The sequence below is a fragment of the Peromyscus eremicus genome, chromosome 9 (genome assembly GCF_949786415.1).
Source record: "Peromyscus eremicus chromosome 9, PerEre_H2_v1, whole genome shotgun sequence".
Lineage (NCBI taxonomy): Eukaryota > Metazoa > Chordata > Mammalia > Rodentia > Cricetidae > Peromyscus > Peromyscus eremicus.
This window is the reverse complement of record NC_081425.1, coordinates 21,900,295-21,918,864: the sequence shown is the minus strand read 5'-3', so window position 1 is coordinate 21,918,864 and position 18,570 is coordinate 21,900,295. Positions and strand designations below refer to the sequence as shown.

Below are 18,570 nucleotides of genomic sequence, written 5' to 3'. Positions count from 1 at the left end.
CTTAAGGCTGTCGTTCTGTGTTTACATCTCTTGTGCCGCAAACTGACTAGCTTCCGGTTCCAACCCTCAATGCCCCGAGTCGCTGGGCATGGGATCAAGAGGAGGAGAGGAAACGGCAGGAGAGGTGGCAGAAAGAACAGGACCGCCTACTTCAGGTGACACACACACCTGGGGGGATGGGGGCCCTAGCTCTCTGGCCAGTGCCCACCAGGGATGAGAAGCCAGCTGGGAAAAAAGCAGAAGCAAACCAGCATCCTCAGTACTAGCAAACCCTTTGCCTATTGTGTGCGTATTTTGCATTACGCCCTTGCTTTCCCATTTTGATGATTGTGTAAACTATCATGAACCCCTGTGGACACTTTGGAGACATGAGGGGCTCAGTCTGTGAGAGGCTCAGACTGTGAGGACTTGTCCCTGTCAGCAGAGGAGGTCTGTTTTGCCGTCAGTCTCTCTTATCCTAGCTTGCAGGCCTTGATGAGTTACATCAACAGTAAAGCTTGGGCAGAGGTCTCTTTCCATGTGCCTACTTTTTCCCGACATCTGGACATCTGCATTTTAGCTTAATGCAAGACCTTTTTTTTTTCCTTCAGGGACTAAACTCTGATTGGTCACATGACAGTTTTATTTGGAGGTTTGGAGATAGCAAAATTGTTAATGGAAAATATTCTGCCTCCCATGAGAAGGCAGCCGTGATTAATTATTATGCCATATTTCCCCATAGGAAAAATACCAGCGTGAGCAAGAGAAGCTGAGGGAAGAGTGGCGGAGGGCTCAGCAGGAGGCGGAGAGAGAGAATTCCAAGTACTTGGATGAGGTAGCATGAAGCATGCCTTGTTTCCTTCCTTCTCTGTACCCTTCTGCAGAACCTAGGCAAGGAGCACCACACCCCACTTCCCTGGACACACTCGCCCCTCTGCAGCTCTTTGGAATATATATTGAAGTCTCATGTGTTAGAAACTTGCTTTGGTATTTTAACTTCTCTAGTAGTTTTTCTAATGTATCATCAAGTAGTTATTACCTAGAACTTGAGTGGTCTTTCTGCTCTTAGACTTCAGTTATTCACATAGCTTTTTTTTTTTTTTTTGGAGCTGTAACTATCTTCTTGGAATTCTGGGATGCTTGCCATTGTTCTCATCCAGAGCTGAACCTGTGTGAAATGACAGAGACACAGATGGTGACGTGTTTCTTTTTTTCTTTCTTTCTTTTTTTTTTTTTTTACTGGCTACCTAGGAGCTGATGGTTCTAAACTCCAACAGCATTTCTCTGAGCACACGGGAGCCTGTGGCTTCCACCTGGGAACCCACTTGGAGTGAAGGGTCCAAGTCTTCGGACAGGGAAGGAACCCGAGCAGGAGAGGAGGAGAGGGGACAGCTGGAGGAGGATGCTGTTTATGAGGACCAAAGTCGGAAGCTGCAGGAACAGCTCATGCTTGAGCAGGAGAAGAAACGGAAGGAACAAGAAGCTCAGGAAGAACTTCGGAAGCAGCGGGAGGCTGAGGTTCAGGCCCAGGCAGAGGCCGAAGCCAAGGCCCGCGCAGAGGCCCAGGCCCAGGCGGAGGCCGAAGCTAAGGCCCGTGCAGAGGCCCAGGCCCAGGCCCAGGCCGGGGCTCAAGCAGAAAGACGAGCTGAAACACAGAAGCACCAGGCAGAGAGGGAGCGAGAAACTTCGGTGAAGATCTACCAGTACCGGAGGTCTGTCCCCATAGCTGAAGGGCACGGAGGAGTTTCAATAGCCGTGGCTTTGTTGGGTGCACCCTGTTATGTCTTCCCTCCTCTGCCATTCTTGCTTCACACAACGGAAGCAACCAGTTCCCAGGAGCCTTTAAACCACAAACAGCAGTGTGCCCCTTTAATTCCCACAGCTCTTGCATGGGTTCCTGACATGTTACAATGCCATCAAAACTCCTTGCCAAGGCTAGAAAGCTCATGTGAGCTTTGTCTTGGCCTAAGAGCGTGGCTAAGAGCTTTTAGCCCTTAGCATTTAGGCTCTTTCCTGGTTACTGTCTCCCTTTCTTCTGTGAAGATTACCTCTGAAAATGACTTCCCTCACATATGTATGGCCCACTCTTTGGATTTAAATGTCTACCCTGACATTACCACCTTAGCCTTTCCAGAATACCCAGTTCTGCTTCTCCACCATTTCTTTCTATACTGCACTAGCTTGCATTATTTTCTTCTTGGCCTGCCTACCCTAAAAAGATGTGTCATAAAGCAACGACTTAAAAAAATAATTTCTGTAGCCTTAGATCATTGCCAGAACATGGAGCCCCCACCCACCCCAGTGTATACTTACACAGTAAATAGGTGACTGGACATGTGATTAGCATTGCCTGTAGGTCTGTTTTCTGTAGCAACTGATTGAAATGCTTGTCTAGCTCTTAAGCTATAGACAATTTGCATAAAGAGACCAGAATACTATTTTGATATCCCTAAAGTCAGGAAATGTCTTAAAATTTGGTATTGTAATAAAAAATTTTCCTTACTTTATAGGCCTATTGATTCCTATGATATACCCAAGAGAGAGGAGGACTCTTCAGGGCTGCTTCCTAGTGACAGGTGTGTGGACTACTGCCTTTTACTTGGTTGATACTAGTTGGCTTCAGATGAATGTTCCTTAGTTCACCTAGGTGATCTGTAGAGCTACTGTAGCCCTTTGTCTTGTGGAATACAAAAACAAACAAACAAACAAAAACACCTTGAAGATTGTTCTTTGTATCAGTTAGTTTTTGCTGTGTAACAATTACTTTTAAACTTAGCTTATGATTTTATGGCTCAGCATTTTGTGCCAAGCTCATTTGGAAATTTTGGTTGTTTGGGCTTAGTCACACATCTGCTGTTAGTTATCCAGAAAGTTCTGCTTTGGGGAGTTGGTGGAAGTGTCTGGGGAAATGAGAATGACTATAAGCCAGTGGAATCATATATGCATGGTGGATGGGCAGAGAAGAAATAGAAATGATGAAAGACAGTCTTCAAGACAACTGAGATCTAAGTTATTGTTTAAACTAAAGTCCAAGGCTGCTTCAAGAGTCATCTGTAGGTGACTCAGGTGGCTGAGACAGGAGGATTGATGTGAGTTCAAGGCTAGCCTAAACAACAGAATGAGCTCAAGGCCAGCCTAGGCTACAAAGCAAAACCTTGTCTCAAAAAATAAACAACACCAACAACAAACAAATCAGAGAAACAAAAGCTGTGCTACTCTCCTGCCTGTGGGAGGAGTCACTTTAGAAGACAAGTAGACAAAGATGTTCCTTTCTGGTCACGCAGAACAATGTTTAAATTCAATTTTGGGACAGGGTCTCCATAGGTACTCCAGGTTGCCTGGTGCTTACTCTGTAGCCTTCCCACCTGTTGGGACTACAGATGTGCGTCACCTTATCCAGGAGATCATTTGCTTTCAAAAGGCAAGAAGAGTGACTCCAGATTGCCTAAAAATGATTGTTTTCAGGGACTCTGATGAGAATTGTGACCTTTCTCTTAGACATTATGATTGGAACCACTGATCAGGTTTAGAAAGGAAAATAGGATTTCAACTATCAGAAAAGATACAAGGTACATGTGTTTAAAGTTTCCAAAAGCATTAAGCTTTAATATTTTCAAGTAATTAAAAAAACCACTTTGCTGTTTTGAAAACACTAAGGACCTTTGAATAGCCCGTCTATAAGTATCCGGTCTGTAGGCTCGTTAGCCTTTGCCTGAAGAGCTGATGTGCTTCCTGCACGATACTCGCCTTCTTCATTAGATATAGGGAAAGAGGCGCATTTACTGGCAGCCAGGGCTGAGGAGAAGGGAGGCAGAGCCGGAATAACTAGGTAGGAATGACATACAATAGCTAGAGAAAAGCCTCCTGATAAACGACCCGGTTATGGTGAACTCTCCAAGAAACTAGAGATCATTAAAATGTCCCCTCCCCTTACTCATCATTTTATTCACTTTATATACTTTATTTCTCAGCACAACTCCATGAGAAGGTATATTTAGTCCTATTTTTTAAAAATATATAATGAAACAGAAACTTACATAGGTTGACGGTTGGCCAAGAGCCCTGAGATGAGAAAAGCTAGGAATCACCAGTTTATCAACTTTCAGAGTTTAAACCTTCATGCATTGCTCATCTGCCTAGAATGCAGGTAGTAAAAAAATAACTAAGAAAGAAACCAAACAAAAGGTCAGAATTTTGATTCCAGCACTTGGGAGGCAGAGGCAAGGTATCTCTGTAAGTTCAAGACCAGCTTACTCCATATCTATCTTTTAGACCTATGATGGGATTTATATAATCAGGGAGTATACACTATATACTATATATTATACTATACTATATAATATAGAATACTATAAATAGTGCTATATATAATATATATATATATATATATATTATATACTTTATTGGCAGTGGGGAGTGCAGCCTAACATCTGGTGACAGGTGTTTTCTTTGTAAATACAGGGATGATCTGACAGATGTAGCTGTCTGCCAGTTCTAGCACATTATCATGCATTATAGGTTATTATACAGGACGCAGATATACGCTATATATGCACATCTGGTATATGGTATTGTTACTACTTCTGAAGTTCAGCTAATTTAGTAGAATGAGGAAATGAGTTTTTCCTTTCATAGACCTGAAAATAGCATTTTCATAGTAACTTGCACAGTTGACATGCCACACTACCTGTTTGGAATGCCAGGGTAGCGTTTGGCAAATGGATGAATGACATGTGGCCTTCTGATGCCTTAGGTGCCCATACCTTGATACCAGGCAGTGTGGAGGAGGCAGCACAGACTGACTCTGAATGAGCTGGTGGCTGGTGCAGGAGCCAGCATGGGAAGAGCAGTCTCTGATCATCTTAGGAAGGAAAGAGGGTCCCACATTTTGTGTATTTCCAGCATTTCTTCTGTTTTCTGCTAGTATGCATAATATGAAAAATTCCTGGGTTTAAAAATAAACACAGCTCCCAAAAGACAAAGAAAATCAATATCTACTTAAAAACATCTTTGCCAAGTGTAGTGGTGCAAGCCTTTAATCCCAGCACTTGGGTGGCAGAGGCAGGTGGATTCTGTGTTTGAGGCTAGCCTGGGCTACAGAGTGAGTTCCAGGACAGCAAGGGCTACACAGAAAACCCTGTCTTGAAAAAACAAGCAAAGAAAAAACCAAACCGAACCGTCTTTTCTGGAATAAAATAAAAGTGTTAATAAGACATATTTAATATATTCTATTTTAGGAGTAAATCAAGATCCACTACGGAACTGAACAATGCCCCCACAGAGAAGAATGGTATGTGTGATTTTTGCATTCAAAGTTTTTTTTTAAAAAAGCACAGTTACATATTTGAGTGGTCATATACTATGATTAGTATATTTTTAAGTGCAGGAAACTTTAGATTCATTAATATTAGATGGTTAACATGCTATTTTGAGTATCTTTAACAAGACAACTGTCTTGTGTTTAGCTTTTTTTATAATGGAAAGTACACTGTACTGGGGTATTTGAATAACCAAGAAATATGTGGAAAATTTGCAAAGAAAATGTTGACCTGGTTTTGCATAGTAGATTTTATCTTGCAGCTAAGGAATGAGGACAGGAAATAATGCAGAGGACTTAAAAATATGTATAAATTTGAAGTCATTCATGTAAATGGTAAAAGGTCTGAAAATTTAGTGATAGGGATTTTTCACTTCATGAAAATCATTTGGAACTTGGAGCTTGATATAAAATATAGTTCTGGTTAACCCTTCATAACTGAAATTATATCAGTAAAGAAAAAGCCTTAAGCAATAAGCATCATATGTACAGGTTTGCATAAGCAAATTATTGGTCCGTTATGCCCATGTAGAAAGGTTCAGGTGGGGATTGAGCAGACAGACAAACTTTGGCTCTGTCAATGACCTCTAAGAGAATTCATATCTGTGATACCAGCTATTTCTGTTTTAAATGAATAAATAATAGTTTGTATTCCATGTATTATCTTTAAACTACTGAGAAGAAACTTTTAAACATTTAAAACTCATTATAAGGAAATCTTTTTTTTTTTTTTTCCATTGACCTGGGGTCTGGTGGCAGCTGATATGTATCTCTGGTCAAAGCTCATAGAATTAAGTTTTCATTAGGACAGGTGGCAGTATCATCAGGTAAATAGGATCTTCGGTTATCTCTGCCCTATTTGACATCCTAGCATTTTGGATCCACCTTTCCCTTTAGGAAACACAGCTCTAAACAATCATCCTCTCTTATGTCTTCACTCAGCAGATACTTCTAATGTGGTCCCTCTAGTCTCTCGATCATTCCTATTTGGACTCTGCAGCTCTTCTCCCTTGAACTTGACCCTGGCTATTGTTAACATTATAGATTAAGTGCACTTGCTTTGCGTGACATGCTTTTAGCCCGTGGTGTTTGTACTCTGCCCCGAGTGAAACCTGGCTGTCGGGGCACACCTGTGGCCATCTGAAGCAGCTGCTCATTCGTCTGTTTTATCTCTCACTTGGAGAGCTGGTCGTGTGTGCCCTCTCCCCTGGGCCAGCCGCATGTCCCAATTAGCAGACACTAGGAAATTATTACATATTTGATGTGATGACTTGGCCATGCCATCGACCTAGTTTTAAAATGAAAAATGTTTTATTTAAAGCTAGCACATTGATGTTGTTATTAATATATTAAGTGTAGGTGTGTACTAAAAAACAATGACAAACTTCTGGGCCCGGCTCATTGCTTCCTTGAAGGGGTACCTAGATAAGCTAAATGTTCTGAAAGTCGGTGATAATAGTGAATTTAGGGAAGAAAAAAATCCTTAGTTAAAATTTTGTAATCCAAACAAAAGCAAGGATGATGTCTCCAGGTTGTATGTGTTTTACATAAATAGGAAATTTGTCAGCAAACCCTGGGGATGCAAGCTGACTCAACTGCCACTAATAAGCCTAATAATTATATTACAGTTTATAAATTTCTTAGAACACAAACAGATTTGATAATATTATGGACAATCATTTTCTCTTGTTCACCAGGGCTATGTCAGTGACTGAACAGTCCTACAGTGTGGTCATGACTTATACTATGGACACTTAGCCCCTGTCCATTAGAGATGTGTGCATTTGTGTGGTCTTTTTTCACCCTGGGGTGGGACAGAGAATATATGTAAAGGAAAATTCCCTGATTCCCTGCAGACTCTTTGTAGCAAGCCTTCAATGAGTGTACTTGATGGAAAGAAGGAGAAATTAGATGAACATTTTGTAACTGAACATTTCTGGGATCCAGAGAAAGAAAGAGAGAGAGAGAGAGAGAGAGAGAGAGAGAGAGAGAGAGAGAGAGAGAGAGAGACAGAGAGAGAGACAGAGACAGAGACAGAGACAGAGAGACAGAGATTGTGTGTTTACACTCACACCTCATGGGTGCTTCTGCACGTGGAACTGGAATTTCCAGGAAGAGGAGGCAGCTAGCTGCTGTCTGTCTCCCACAGACATCTCCCTGCTGGAGATGGATGGTGTCAGCACAGAAGCATAGTGTTGGGTTGGAAGTTGTGCTGTCTTGGAGGCTGATCCACTAACATTTCTTGTGTACTTACATTGAAGCTTTTGGTATGTTTTAAATTTAGGAAGCAGCAAGTACTCAGACCGAATTGGGACTACTAGCTTTTCACAGAGGAGCTCCAAGAAGGATCAGGCCCCCTCAGAAGCAGAGTTGGAGAGACAGCAAATCCTTCAGGAAATGAGGAAGAGGACATCTCTCCATAATGACAACAGCTGGATCCGACAGCGCAGCGCCAGTGTAAACAAAGAGCCCATCTGCCTGCCTGGGATCATGAGAAGGTACGAGACAGTTCATGGTCACTTCCTCTTTGCTAAGAGGCACATGTCTCAGTCTAGGCTTTTTTTTTTTTTTTCTTCAGTGAGCTATCATCATAACTTCTGCGTACTCAGGATTTGATGAGAGGGGGAAAGAGAGAAAGTTACGGAGTGTCAGAGGTCATCAGTTGTGTCTGAACCATCTCATTTAAACCGGGGGACAGTGTTTTGAAGTAGGCTCAGTTACTCTGTTTTTTTTAATATGATGAAACGAGTTGAGGCTGGGAAGCCAGCTGGACAAGATCACATCAGGAATAGCTTCTAAATCTGGATATGGACTTCTGAAATGGGATTCAGATAATTAAATATGAATTTCACCCTTTCTTCTGTGTTAAGCTTGAAGAGAAGGAAACCTACTTATGCTCATAATCAGATAAATGGCTAGGTTGGAATCATGATAATTGAGATCACAAAAACTGAAAACCTAAGTTTGCAACTTTTAAGATGGTAAATATGTACGTACAAGTAGCAGTGAGTGGGTGGACGTTTTAAGAGGCCTATCTTTGCAAATAATACTTCAGCTACTCTGTCAGTGTTCTGACAGATGAGCTAGGGAAATTGATTTGTAACATGTTTCAGATAAAGAACTAATTATTTCAATATACAAATAGCTGTTTTAAAACCCAAAAGTAAATCCTAGTAACTTTATCTACATGTGTATTTATGTCTGTCTGTTTCTGTATCATTTAAACTAGACAAGTGGCGTGAGTAGGTATTTCATAGGAGACAATCAGTAAATATATAAAAATCGATACCACTCCTCAAGGGACAATGATAGATCCTTTGCTTATGACATTTTCACAGCATTGTGAGATTGATTAAACTGGTACTGGCAATGCATAAGAAAGTAAGAATTATTTTTTCCAGTGGATTCAATAATTTTTTTCACAGTAAATTAAGAAAAGGTGTACATTTCCTTACTCGGGTTCTATCTTCTGGGTATTGTTGAATAAACACACAAAGATAAAGATAAGGATACATAATATTGGATATCTTAAAAAAACAAACCTATCCACTCCCACCAAATTGCTCTTCTTCCTTCCTTCCTTCCTTCCTTCCTTCCTTCCTTCCTTCCTTCCTTCCTTTCTCCACCACCATCCGGCACAATATTTCTCTCAACAGGGCACCTAGTTAATAGTGCTCAAGCAGTAAGAATACTGTACAAGTATTATAAAGTGCAAGACGCACTGTGTGTAGTCGCCACCTTAGAAGCTAGAGAGTTAAGGGCTCTAGTACTCTTGGGATTTAGGCATGGAGTAAATTTTGTGTGTTCTTTATTTAAACACACTTTGTTTAAAATAATAATTCTTCCAGGTGTGAGGGTTGCCTGGTTTGTTCTTTGCCTGGCATTGGCTTTGGCATTTGAGCAGCTATTGCTCTGGAGTTGGCAAGATGTTTTTCTTTTAAATGAAGGAGATAGTAGTAACGGTTTGGCAGCCCCCATAGGTCTCTGTCATGTATTCATTTTCTTTAATGACCCTGAGCATGTCAAATGCCCATGAGCTCTGCATGTCTTGGCAATGGATTGCACTTTGCTGAACCTTCTTGAGACCCCTCATGGGGCTCAGTCAGAGGTCTTGTTTTGTAATCTTCTTCCCATGGAGCTGCTGGAGCTGCCTCGTGGTATGGTACTCACATTCAGAGGGTCCTTTTTCACAATGACAGTTCCTGACATGGAAATGCTTATCACTCTCCATGCGTATCATATTTGCTGATGTCCCACCCTTGAAAGTAGCCACATGGTCAAATCCAGAGTCAGTGGAAGGGGCTGGATAAGAGAGCAGATACAAAAGGCATGTTTCTCAGGGGACCATTGTTGTATAGTCTATCACATGAAGAAGCATTAACATGATTCAAGATCATATATATTAGGTGGCAAACAAGTTATTTTAAACTGTTGTAAAAGAATAAAAACCTTTTGTTCCCATTTGCTGAAGAATGCTATATAGTGAGTGCATCTATATATATGCATGTATTAACTTACATATACAAATTTGTGTGTATGTGTAAATATTTCCTTGTATCTCTGAGAAAAATCTGTAAGAACTCACAAAGGTTGTTACTTTTGGGGATTAGGGAAGGTATAGAAAGTGAGGGAATGAGGAACCCCTTGCCCACCCTCAGAAGCCCCTTTCATATTGCTTGACTTATTCTCTGTATAGTAATATATTGTGATAACATGATGTTAAGCTAAAAATAGCTGTATTGCTTAAGCTTCTGGTAGGAAGAAAGTTTTAAAAGCACTAACAAAATCACCTAGAATGTTGCTCACAATTCAGAGCTAGCTTTTGTAGAATAGGTAAATCCTGTTTTCAATGTGTCTTCAGTCCAAGGAAAGAGGCTATTGACTGTTTCCAGTCGTGTGGACATTGAACAGTGGTTGACACACAGGACTTGGGATGGTGAGAACATCTAGGAGGCAGGCTTGGGTTGCAGTGGGGTCAAGGGGGACTTTGGTTTGAAGTCAGAGCCTTACTCCCACACTCCTCGTTTGGTTAAAGACACTTCTATGAGATTAGAAACAACCTTGTAGAGTACTGTAAAGAGGAAGTTAAATGTGTGGAAATGTCTAGCTTAATGCTATTATGTGCTTAAAATTTATTTTCTGGTTGAATTTGGAAGGACTGAGGTTTGTATGTCTAAACTGTTTAAGATTTAAGGGATGGGTGACTGCCTTTCTAGTATTTGCTTTTATTTAAAAAATAGTTTTCTTCCCACTTTGATAGTTGGTCTTTGGTCTAAGCACCACACTAAAGAAGGTTATTGAAGTATGACATGTCACAATATCTCTGGTGCAGAACAATTTCATTATTAAAAGTAATTGTGTAACTGGATTCAGATTTACTGCAGCCTAGGATATACATAAAATGGGTCTTATATGGACCCCAATGATACATTGCATCCAATGGATGATCTCCAGTTGAGTGGCTCATCCTACTCAACCTCTTCCGTGTTTCAGAGGGGAGTCTCTGGACAATCTGGACTCCCAGCGGCCCAGTTCTTGGAGGCAGTCCCCATGGCACAACCAGCCTGCAGGAGTCTATGCCTCCTCCTCTGTCCAAGACTTCAGTCGCCCGCCTCCACAGCTGTTGTCCACATCAAACCGTGCCTACATGCGGAACCCATCCTCTGCTGTACCGCCTCCAGTGGGCCCAGTGAAGGCTGTCATCCCAGGCCCTGCTCCCCCAGGGTCTCCCACCCCACGCAGTCATTCCCCTTCAATGTCACAGTCAAGCTCTCAGCTCCGTAACAGGTGAGGCCCCCTTTGTCATCCCCTTGTCTTAATTTTAGGTGTGTTTCTTCATTAAAACGATGCCCAAATTATCCAGTAAAGAAGAAAAACAAGTCTTGAGTGCATGAAATTTGGTGTTCTTATATCAGAGCAATTGAGAAGGCTTTCTTCTGCCTCTGTCTGCTGCCTGCCTAGTGTCTACAGATGTCTGGGAAAGGCACTCGAGACTCAACATGTCTGCATGTTGCCAGGCTCTCTGTTGCCTGTGCTTTTGGTCAGTGTCTCAGCTGGAAGTTTTCTCTGAGTAGATCACAATGTGGCATCAACCAAGGATAGAGTGGCTCACAAATGCATTCATATTGATAAGTAAGAACAGTGTTACGAGTGTCTGACTTTTAATGGCACTCTACTAGAAACTCATTGGAATGGAGTGTGGAGAAAAGCATGGTAAATATGCTTCGTAGCCTGGGCAGTTTTAACAAGCTGGATTAAAAAAGAAAATCATCTTGTCAGTTTGGTCTTGCTTTCAGAGTCTTGGGTTGTTTCATCTGTTACCCAGTCTGCCACCAGTTTGCTCAGTCTTCATCACTTGACTTCTGCAGTCCATATGTTCTGGGGAGGGTGTAAAAATTAGGTAGAGTCAGCCAGGCAGTGGTGGCGCATACCTTCAATCCCAGCACTCGGGAAGCAGAGCCAGGCAGATCTCTGTGAGTTCGAGGCCAGCCTGGTCTACAGAGCGCAATCCAAGACAGGCACCAAAGCTACATAGAAAAGGTTTTCAAGAAACCCTGTCTCAAAAATCCAAAACAAAAAAAAAAGTTAGAGTCTGGAATGGCCCCTTGCCCTGGCCCGTGGGGTGATGCCCTGATGTCAATGTGGGCTGTATTTTCAGGTCTTCACAGCTTTTCCAGGAGTCAGACCTTTTCCAGACCTTTGTTTTCATTCCAAAGGAATTCTAGTTTCCATCACAAATGTGATTATTAAAGGTAGAAATCCATTGATATTTGGATATTTTAAGCTATTAATTAATAGACTTAGATAAGAATATATATATGTATATGAAGATATATTCAAAATAATGTTACAATTAGCAAGATCTACAAAATATGTTAGAGAGTTGAATTAAAGGAAAAGGGGTCAGGAGGCCTTATGGGCAGTTTTTAGGGGTAGATGGAATTTGCAGAAGAGAGGAACCACCATTCACTTATTCTCCCACTGTGGCCCCATATGTGAGAGCAGCGCAGTGGGAGAGCCCAGGGAAGGTCTTTGTCTGGGGGACTGCTCTCTTCACACCTGACTCTCAATAGCCATGCACTCCCTGCACTCCCAGTGGTGCTGTGGTGGTGTGCTCCTCCTGCAGGGGTGAGAAAGTAATGAGGTAGCTGCTGTCTCTTTAGCACTAGCAGAGACCAGCCCGAGATCGGAAAGTAAAGTGGGAATCCCCATCCCTGACTCATTGGCAGCTCTTGGGCTATGATGACATCATTCTTAACAGAAGTGCAGTCAAGAAAGCATTCCTATTTCTAACCAGAAAATGGAAAAAGAAGGGGTAACAAGTAAAGGTGAGAAGGCAAATCACAGAGAATCCGGTGGACCTGAGAATGGGATGCTGTGAGTGGAATTTTATAGATAAGTCAACTGAATTAGCAAGAAGATGTAACAGACCAGGGATACTGTTGAGTCCATGTGTGATCCCAGGGGAATGGAATCAAAGTCCCAAATGGACCAATCACATTGAAATCGTTCCTTTAGGTGAATAGTCATTAAGGTTCCCTAGAGCCTCCATCGAGACAGTTCAAGGTATAATGATCTTATTTAGTTGGCTGCTGAGAGTTTTTCTCCCACAGATGTAAAGAGCCTTTCTCCAGTTATGATCATTTCTGCCAATGACAGTGTGACTTTGAATGCCAACCTTGCACAGCATAGGTGAAAGCCTCCATTCCATTCTTGTTCCACATCTAGGTCAGTGAGTGGGAAGCGTGTGTGCTCCTACTGTAATAACATTCTGGGCAAAGGAGCTGCTATGATCATCGAGACCCTGGGTCTTTGTTATCATTTACATTGTTTTAAGGTGAGCCTGAGACAAAGAGCTTGCCGGCCGCTATGCTTTGCTTGGAGAGCGCATGGCTTCTGTGAGCCGCTGGGTTGTGGATGTGCCACTAACAAGCTTGGCGCTGTTATTTGTCAGTCTGTGCTGTGCTGGAGTCACAAATTGCTTGCTGCTACTTGGTTCTCAGATCTGGAGTCTTCTTATGAAAGTCAGTCTGGAAGCCCTATGCTTTTTGTAGCTCTAATCTGCTAGGATCCTATAAATAAAATTTATGGTGCATAGTGTGTTCTCTAGCATGCTGCCACGGGTAGACTTAAAATTTAATTCACCAGCATTATTAGCAGCACAGAGACATGCAGTTATCAGTGTCTAATGGATAGTTTTTAATAGTGTCTGGAAGGAAAACCACTGTAAATATTTTTACAGTTGCACAGCCTGCTTATCCCTGATAGTGTTTTTGTATACAGCGAAGGGTCCAGGCTGTAACTCTTTGCTTCCCATTATCTGTCTATGAACACATCAGTTTAATTCTTGAAATTTCACTGGGCCAGTAGAAAGTCTCCCCATTTTTGATTCCAGAGTTCCAAAGTTAGCAGCTTGCCAACCATATAATCATACAAATTTGTATGTATAAATCCATGTAGAGCAGAATGAGTCAAAATAGTGTTTGAACACACACACACACACACACACACACACACACACACAAACACACACGGGAAAAAGAGACAGAGACAGAGACAGACAGAGAAAAAGAGAATGCCAAAGTCCCTAGCCTTGACATAAGGCACCCCATGAATGCTTGCTCATCTAGTTCTCTGGGGACAGTGGGAGAGGCCCACTCTAGACTAATGCCAGAAATCCAAATTCTCTTTTCCTCCTGTTCTTACATGTGATGTTAGCCTTTATTTCCTTGGAGCAATGAAGACTAAATTTCTTTCAGCAAATTAGCAAATTGTTTTTGTATTTCTCCAGCCCCAGTATATTTAGAATGGTCATCTTGGTTTTTAAATTTTGCTTTATAAATTCTTAGTGTCTAATCTGGCAGGCTTGGTTTCAATCCACTAATTGTCTTTTGGTCTTCTCTACCCTTTGCTCTGCTGTAATATACCCAAGAGTTTAGGGTATAATATAATCCTTCCAGCCCACTCCTGCTTATCCCTTCACCCCCTGCATCTGCCTCCTGAGAGTGCTCCGGGCTTTCTGGAATCACCTAAACTTAAGCTTCCTTTTGTCTGTCAGTGTGTCTCCTGTGAACGTGACCTCGGAGGCTCCTCCTCCTCCTCAGGAGCCGAAGTCAGAATCCGAAACCACCAACTGTACTGCAATGACTGCTATCTCCGATTCAAATGTAAGAGAGCAAATCAGAGAGAAAATTTCTTGTCTTTTGAGGAGACCGCGGGTTCCTATGCCTTTCCCTGAGCCTGTAGCCACCTCCTCCTCAGGTTCACTACCATAGGATCCTGGGTTTTGGGGGTCATAGTCTGTTTCCTTCAAAGAGGCTGTCTACCACATCCTAGCCACCTAGAGGAGGTTATGGGGTGGAGGAAACTTCTAATGACTCCTGGGCACAGAATAGAGGTTAAGACAAGTCTGCTTTCTGATTAAGGCTCCATCTCTCATCAGCTCATTTCTATTATCTAATGATGAGTTCTTATTATGTGACTTAGAATGTAATCAACTCTGCAAATGACTGAACCTGAGAGTGTCACTTTCTGCTTTATGTTAATACGTAGCCATGTGTCCATACATGTATTTTTGAAAAAGAAAGCCTTGATTTTGTTTATATGGTGTTTCAGTGTCATTGAATTAAAAAAAAACTTAAATGCTGCTTCTTACTAAGCATGTGTTTGAGTGTTGTGAAGGATAGGGTAGCGTTACTCCGTTGTGTATTGTTTATAGCCTCAGCAAGACAACAGTTATTGCTGTATATCATTTTGAACCTTGACGCTGGTAACATGTTTCTTCCTTGTTGTGAAAGGGTGTTACAAGTGGTATCTACAAACCTATTGCTTTTGAACTCAGAGGTATTTATATGGCCCCTTATATGAAGCGTGTTTGGAAATGATTTGAACTGGTCAACTCTCTTTTATCTGTCAATGGCTTCTGAGCCTTCTCTCCGGGCTGTCCAGGCCTCCCTTGGATATTGACCCTGAAGTTGGGAGAATGTCAAGGCTGGGCACGGGGTCCGGTTGGGGGGAGTGTGTATGTGTGTGTACTTTACTCTTTTAAATCCAAAGCCAAATATAATTGATTTTTTGAATCATTGCCCATGCCTTTTCTCTCCTTCAGTACAAATAATAGAGAGTTGAAATTTTTTTTTTTTTGATTCAGCAGTTAATTTTTACTCTGTTTTACAAATAAAGAATTCTAGACCCCAGAGGCTTCGATTTGCCTGCCTTTATCCTATGACTGTGTGACAGGCAACTCTTTCTACCTCACTGGGCCACTCTGAGTGATGACTGCTATATATCTCCACGTGCTGATGTCCACATGCTTTTGAATCTGAGTACTTTTCTCTCTTCTCTCCTTGCCTGATCAGCTGGACGGCCAACCGCCATGTGACGTAAGCCTCCATTCGAAAGCACTGTTGCAGATAGAAGAGGAGGAGGCGGTGGCTGCTGATGCAGAACTATAAATATGTCTTGTATGTCCCCCCTTTTTTAAAAAGAGAGTAACCTTTGCCTCATTAGATGACATAGGAACACTGTAGTGTTGGTAGGACCTGTATTTTTGTTGTTTATTTATAAGGTAATTATGTGTGTGGGGAAGTGCAGTACTTGCCTTTTGAATTCGGCATCCTAAAAGCACAAGCAGAAAAACCCCAAGAACTTAAAAAAATACTTTGGAGACAGATGATGATCTAGTTTGACCCTTTAGTGGTGTTTTGAAGAGGGTATTTTATTTTATTTTTTTTAAGTTCTTAAACATTATTTGAAATAGTTAATATAAATATGTAATTGTGTTTACTGTTTACTGTAATGTATTCTAAGTTAATGTGGAACCATATGAAAAATTTCATTTAAATCCACCCATAAATTTGCTTTTTTGTGGTTTTCTTTACACAGAAATAATCCAATTGAAAAATAATTTTGCTTATGTAATATTTTATTTGCTTGAGGAAGGCATTCTATTTTCTTTACAAGGACTGTTGTTGCTAAGCAAATATCAGTAGAAAGCTGCTTATTTTCAATAATAAAAAATAACCATGGTTTGTACACCAGGAATTTTCTCCAGAAACTAGTGAGATTTTCTGTTCAGTTGCCTTTGTAAATAAAATTGGTGATGCATTTAAGGAGTGGTTCTTTTTTTAAAAAATTATTTCTTGAGTTATTAATTTACTCATTTAATGAGTTTGTGTCTCTTGCAGTCCTTTTTTTAAAAGTAAAAAGTATGTGGGGTGTGTGTGTGTGTGTGTGTGTGTGTGTGTGTGTGTGTGTGTGTGTTTGTGTGTGTGTTTATCACAGGCATGCGGGTGTCTGTGGAGGCCAGAGGAGGGTGTGAGATATCTAGCATGGATCCTGGGGCCTGAATTCAGGTCCCGAAAGAGAAACAAGTGCTCTTGTCTCCTGTACTGACTCTCTAATTCCCCTTTCAAGCCTTTTAATTGTATTTCAATATGTGTACCTTCTTGAGACTGTATTTTATGTGTCTTTACTAAGGTACAGTAGACATATCTTGTAAACTGCAATATTTATATTTAGTATGTATAGCTTGACAAATTTTGGTATGTGAATTTCTGTTCAACTACTGCCACAACCATAATGGTTCTGCAGAAAAAACTTAATTTTAATCATAAATTTTAATTCAGATGTTATGATTTTGAATACTTTTTTATGATGTATGTTGTCAACTGTTGGATTAGTTTTTAAAATCTGTTATTTTGTCCTCTAGGGAGTCTGGAAAATATCTAGAGCAAAAGTAGTAGTTTTTAAAAGAAATCTGGATCAAAAATAAGTGATGTAAAACTTTAGTGTGCTTTGAATAAAAATATAAGGACACTTGAATTCTTTATAAAAAATGTAAATAGAGTGAGTGAGAGGCTTAAAATATGTAGTTAAGTGTTAATGTGGGAGAAAAATAAAAATTAGTTCCAGAGTTTTTTGTTGCTGAGCAACTATTTTTATTTCTAGTTATTAAAGTAATATGTACTTATTCAGGAAAATTTGCCAAATGCACCAAACCATTTAGAATGTAGCTTGCGGGCCCTAACCCCAATGAAAAGCAGCAGTCCTTGAATTCATTCTGCAAGCAGACGTTTATCCTGCATTCTTAGCTAATACTGCGTGTTTCCCATGTTCTTAAAGTCATTTCCTCTCTCCTCTCCTTTTCTTCATACCATAAACCACACCTCCTAGGGCTCTGTTTCATTTTCTTTTCTTTTTTATTGGTGTTTATATGGTGTTTGAAACCCATATAGCCATGAAACCCATGGTTTCATGACGATATTTTTATCTGGGTGCATCACATACTTTGATTGTGTTCACCCTCCAATATCTCCTCCTTTCCCCAGACGGGAGAACCTCTACTTTCATGTCATATGTAAAAATAATTTTGTTTGTATATAAAATGTAGTGTCTACAAATGAGAGAAAACGTGGTGTTTGTCTTGAGTTACTTTACTTTGGTTTCCATTTATAGCTATCTTTTTTTTTTTTTTACATTGTGTGTGTGTGGGGGGGAGGGGGGGATCGAGCGAGAGTGCCAGCCAGCCACAGTGTGTGTGGTCAGAGGACAACTTGCAGGAGCTGGTTCTCCTCTCCCACCATGTAGGCTCTCAGAATCAAACTCAGATCATCAGGTTTGGAGCTGATTCTCACCTTCCACCATGTAGGCTCTGAGAATCAAACTCAGATGATCAGGTTTGGAGCTGGTTCTCCCCTTCCACCGCGTAGGCTCTCAGAATCAAGCTCAGATCATCAGGTTTGGCAGCAAGCATGTTTGCTATTTAAGTTTTCATTTTCTTAAAATGATGTTAGTTTATTTTTCTTTATAGACAAATAAAACCGCATTGTGTATGTTTGCCACATTTTCTTTGTGCATTCATTGGTTGGTGGACACCGAGGCTGATTCTGTAACTTGGCAGTTTGAACACAGTTACAATAAGAACTGAAGTGCAAGTATCTTCTTAGAGTGTCTTTTGGGTGTAAACTCAAGAGTGGTGTAGTTGAGTCCTATGGTAGTTCAATTTTCAGTTATCTGAGGAACCTCTATACCGATTGCCATAGTGGCTGACTAATTTACATTCCTACTGACAGTACAGAAGTGCATGATGATTTCCTTTCACCCACATTCTCAATAACATCTTCCTTCCCCCCTCCTTCCCTCCCTCCCTCCCTCCCTCCCTGCCTCCCTCCCTCCCTCCCTCCCTCCCTCCCTCCCTTCCGTGTTTGGACAATTTCTGAGCTACTTGACTGACTTGCAGAGGTAGGATTTCTTTGTCCTCTGTGTGGGCTAAG

General features: G+C 41.1%; 1 protein-coding gene across 4 annotated transcripts in view; it reads left to right on the top strand.

Annotated features, from left to right (window-relative positions):
• The window catches only part of Lmo7 (LIM domain 7), a 207,402-nt gene extending 190,995 nt beyond the window's left edge, over nucleotides 1–16,407 (top strand). For 3 of the 4 annotated variants that reach the window (XM_059273256.1, XM_059273255.1, XM_059273257.1), the window contains 10 exons: nucleotides 51–155; nucleotides 722–814; nucleotides 1,231–1,691; nucleotides 2,490–2,555; nucleotides 5,217–5,269; nucleotides 7,581–7,794; nucleotides 10,790–11,083; nucleotides 13,025–13,133; nucleotides 14,355–14,463; nucleotides 15,655–16,407. In XM_059273256.1, coding sequence (XP_059129239.1) covers nucleotides 51–155; nucleotides 722–814; nucleotides 1,231–1,691; nucleotides 2,490–2,555; nucleotides 5,217–5,269; nucleotides 7,581–7,794; nucleotides 10,790–11,083; nucleotides 13,025–13,133; nucleotides 14,355–14,463; nucleotides 15,655–15,677 — 1,527 coding nt within the window. In that variant the 3' untranslated portion in view covers nucleotides 15,678–16,407. The remainder of the gene's footprint in view (nucleotides 1–50; nucleotides 156–721; nucleotides 815–1,230; nucleotides 1,692–2,489; nucleotides 2,556–5,216; nucleotides 5,270–7,580; nucleotides 7,795–10,789; nucleotides 11,084–13,024; nucleotides 13,134–14,354; nucleotides 14,464–15,654) is intronic. The other variant, XM_059273258.1, reaches the window with a different exon arrangement.
• The last annotated feature ends 2,163 nt before the right edge of the window (nucleotides 16,408–18,570 follow it).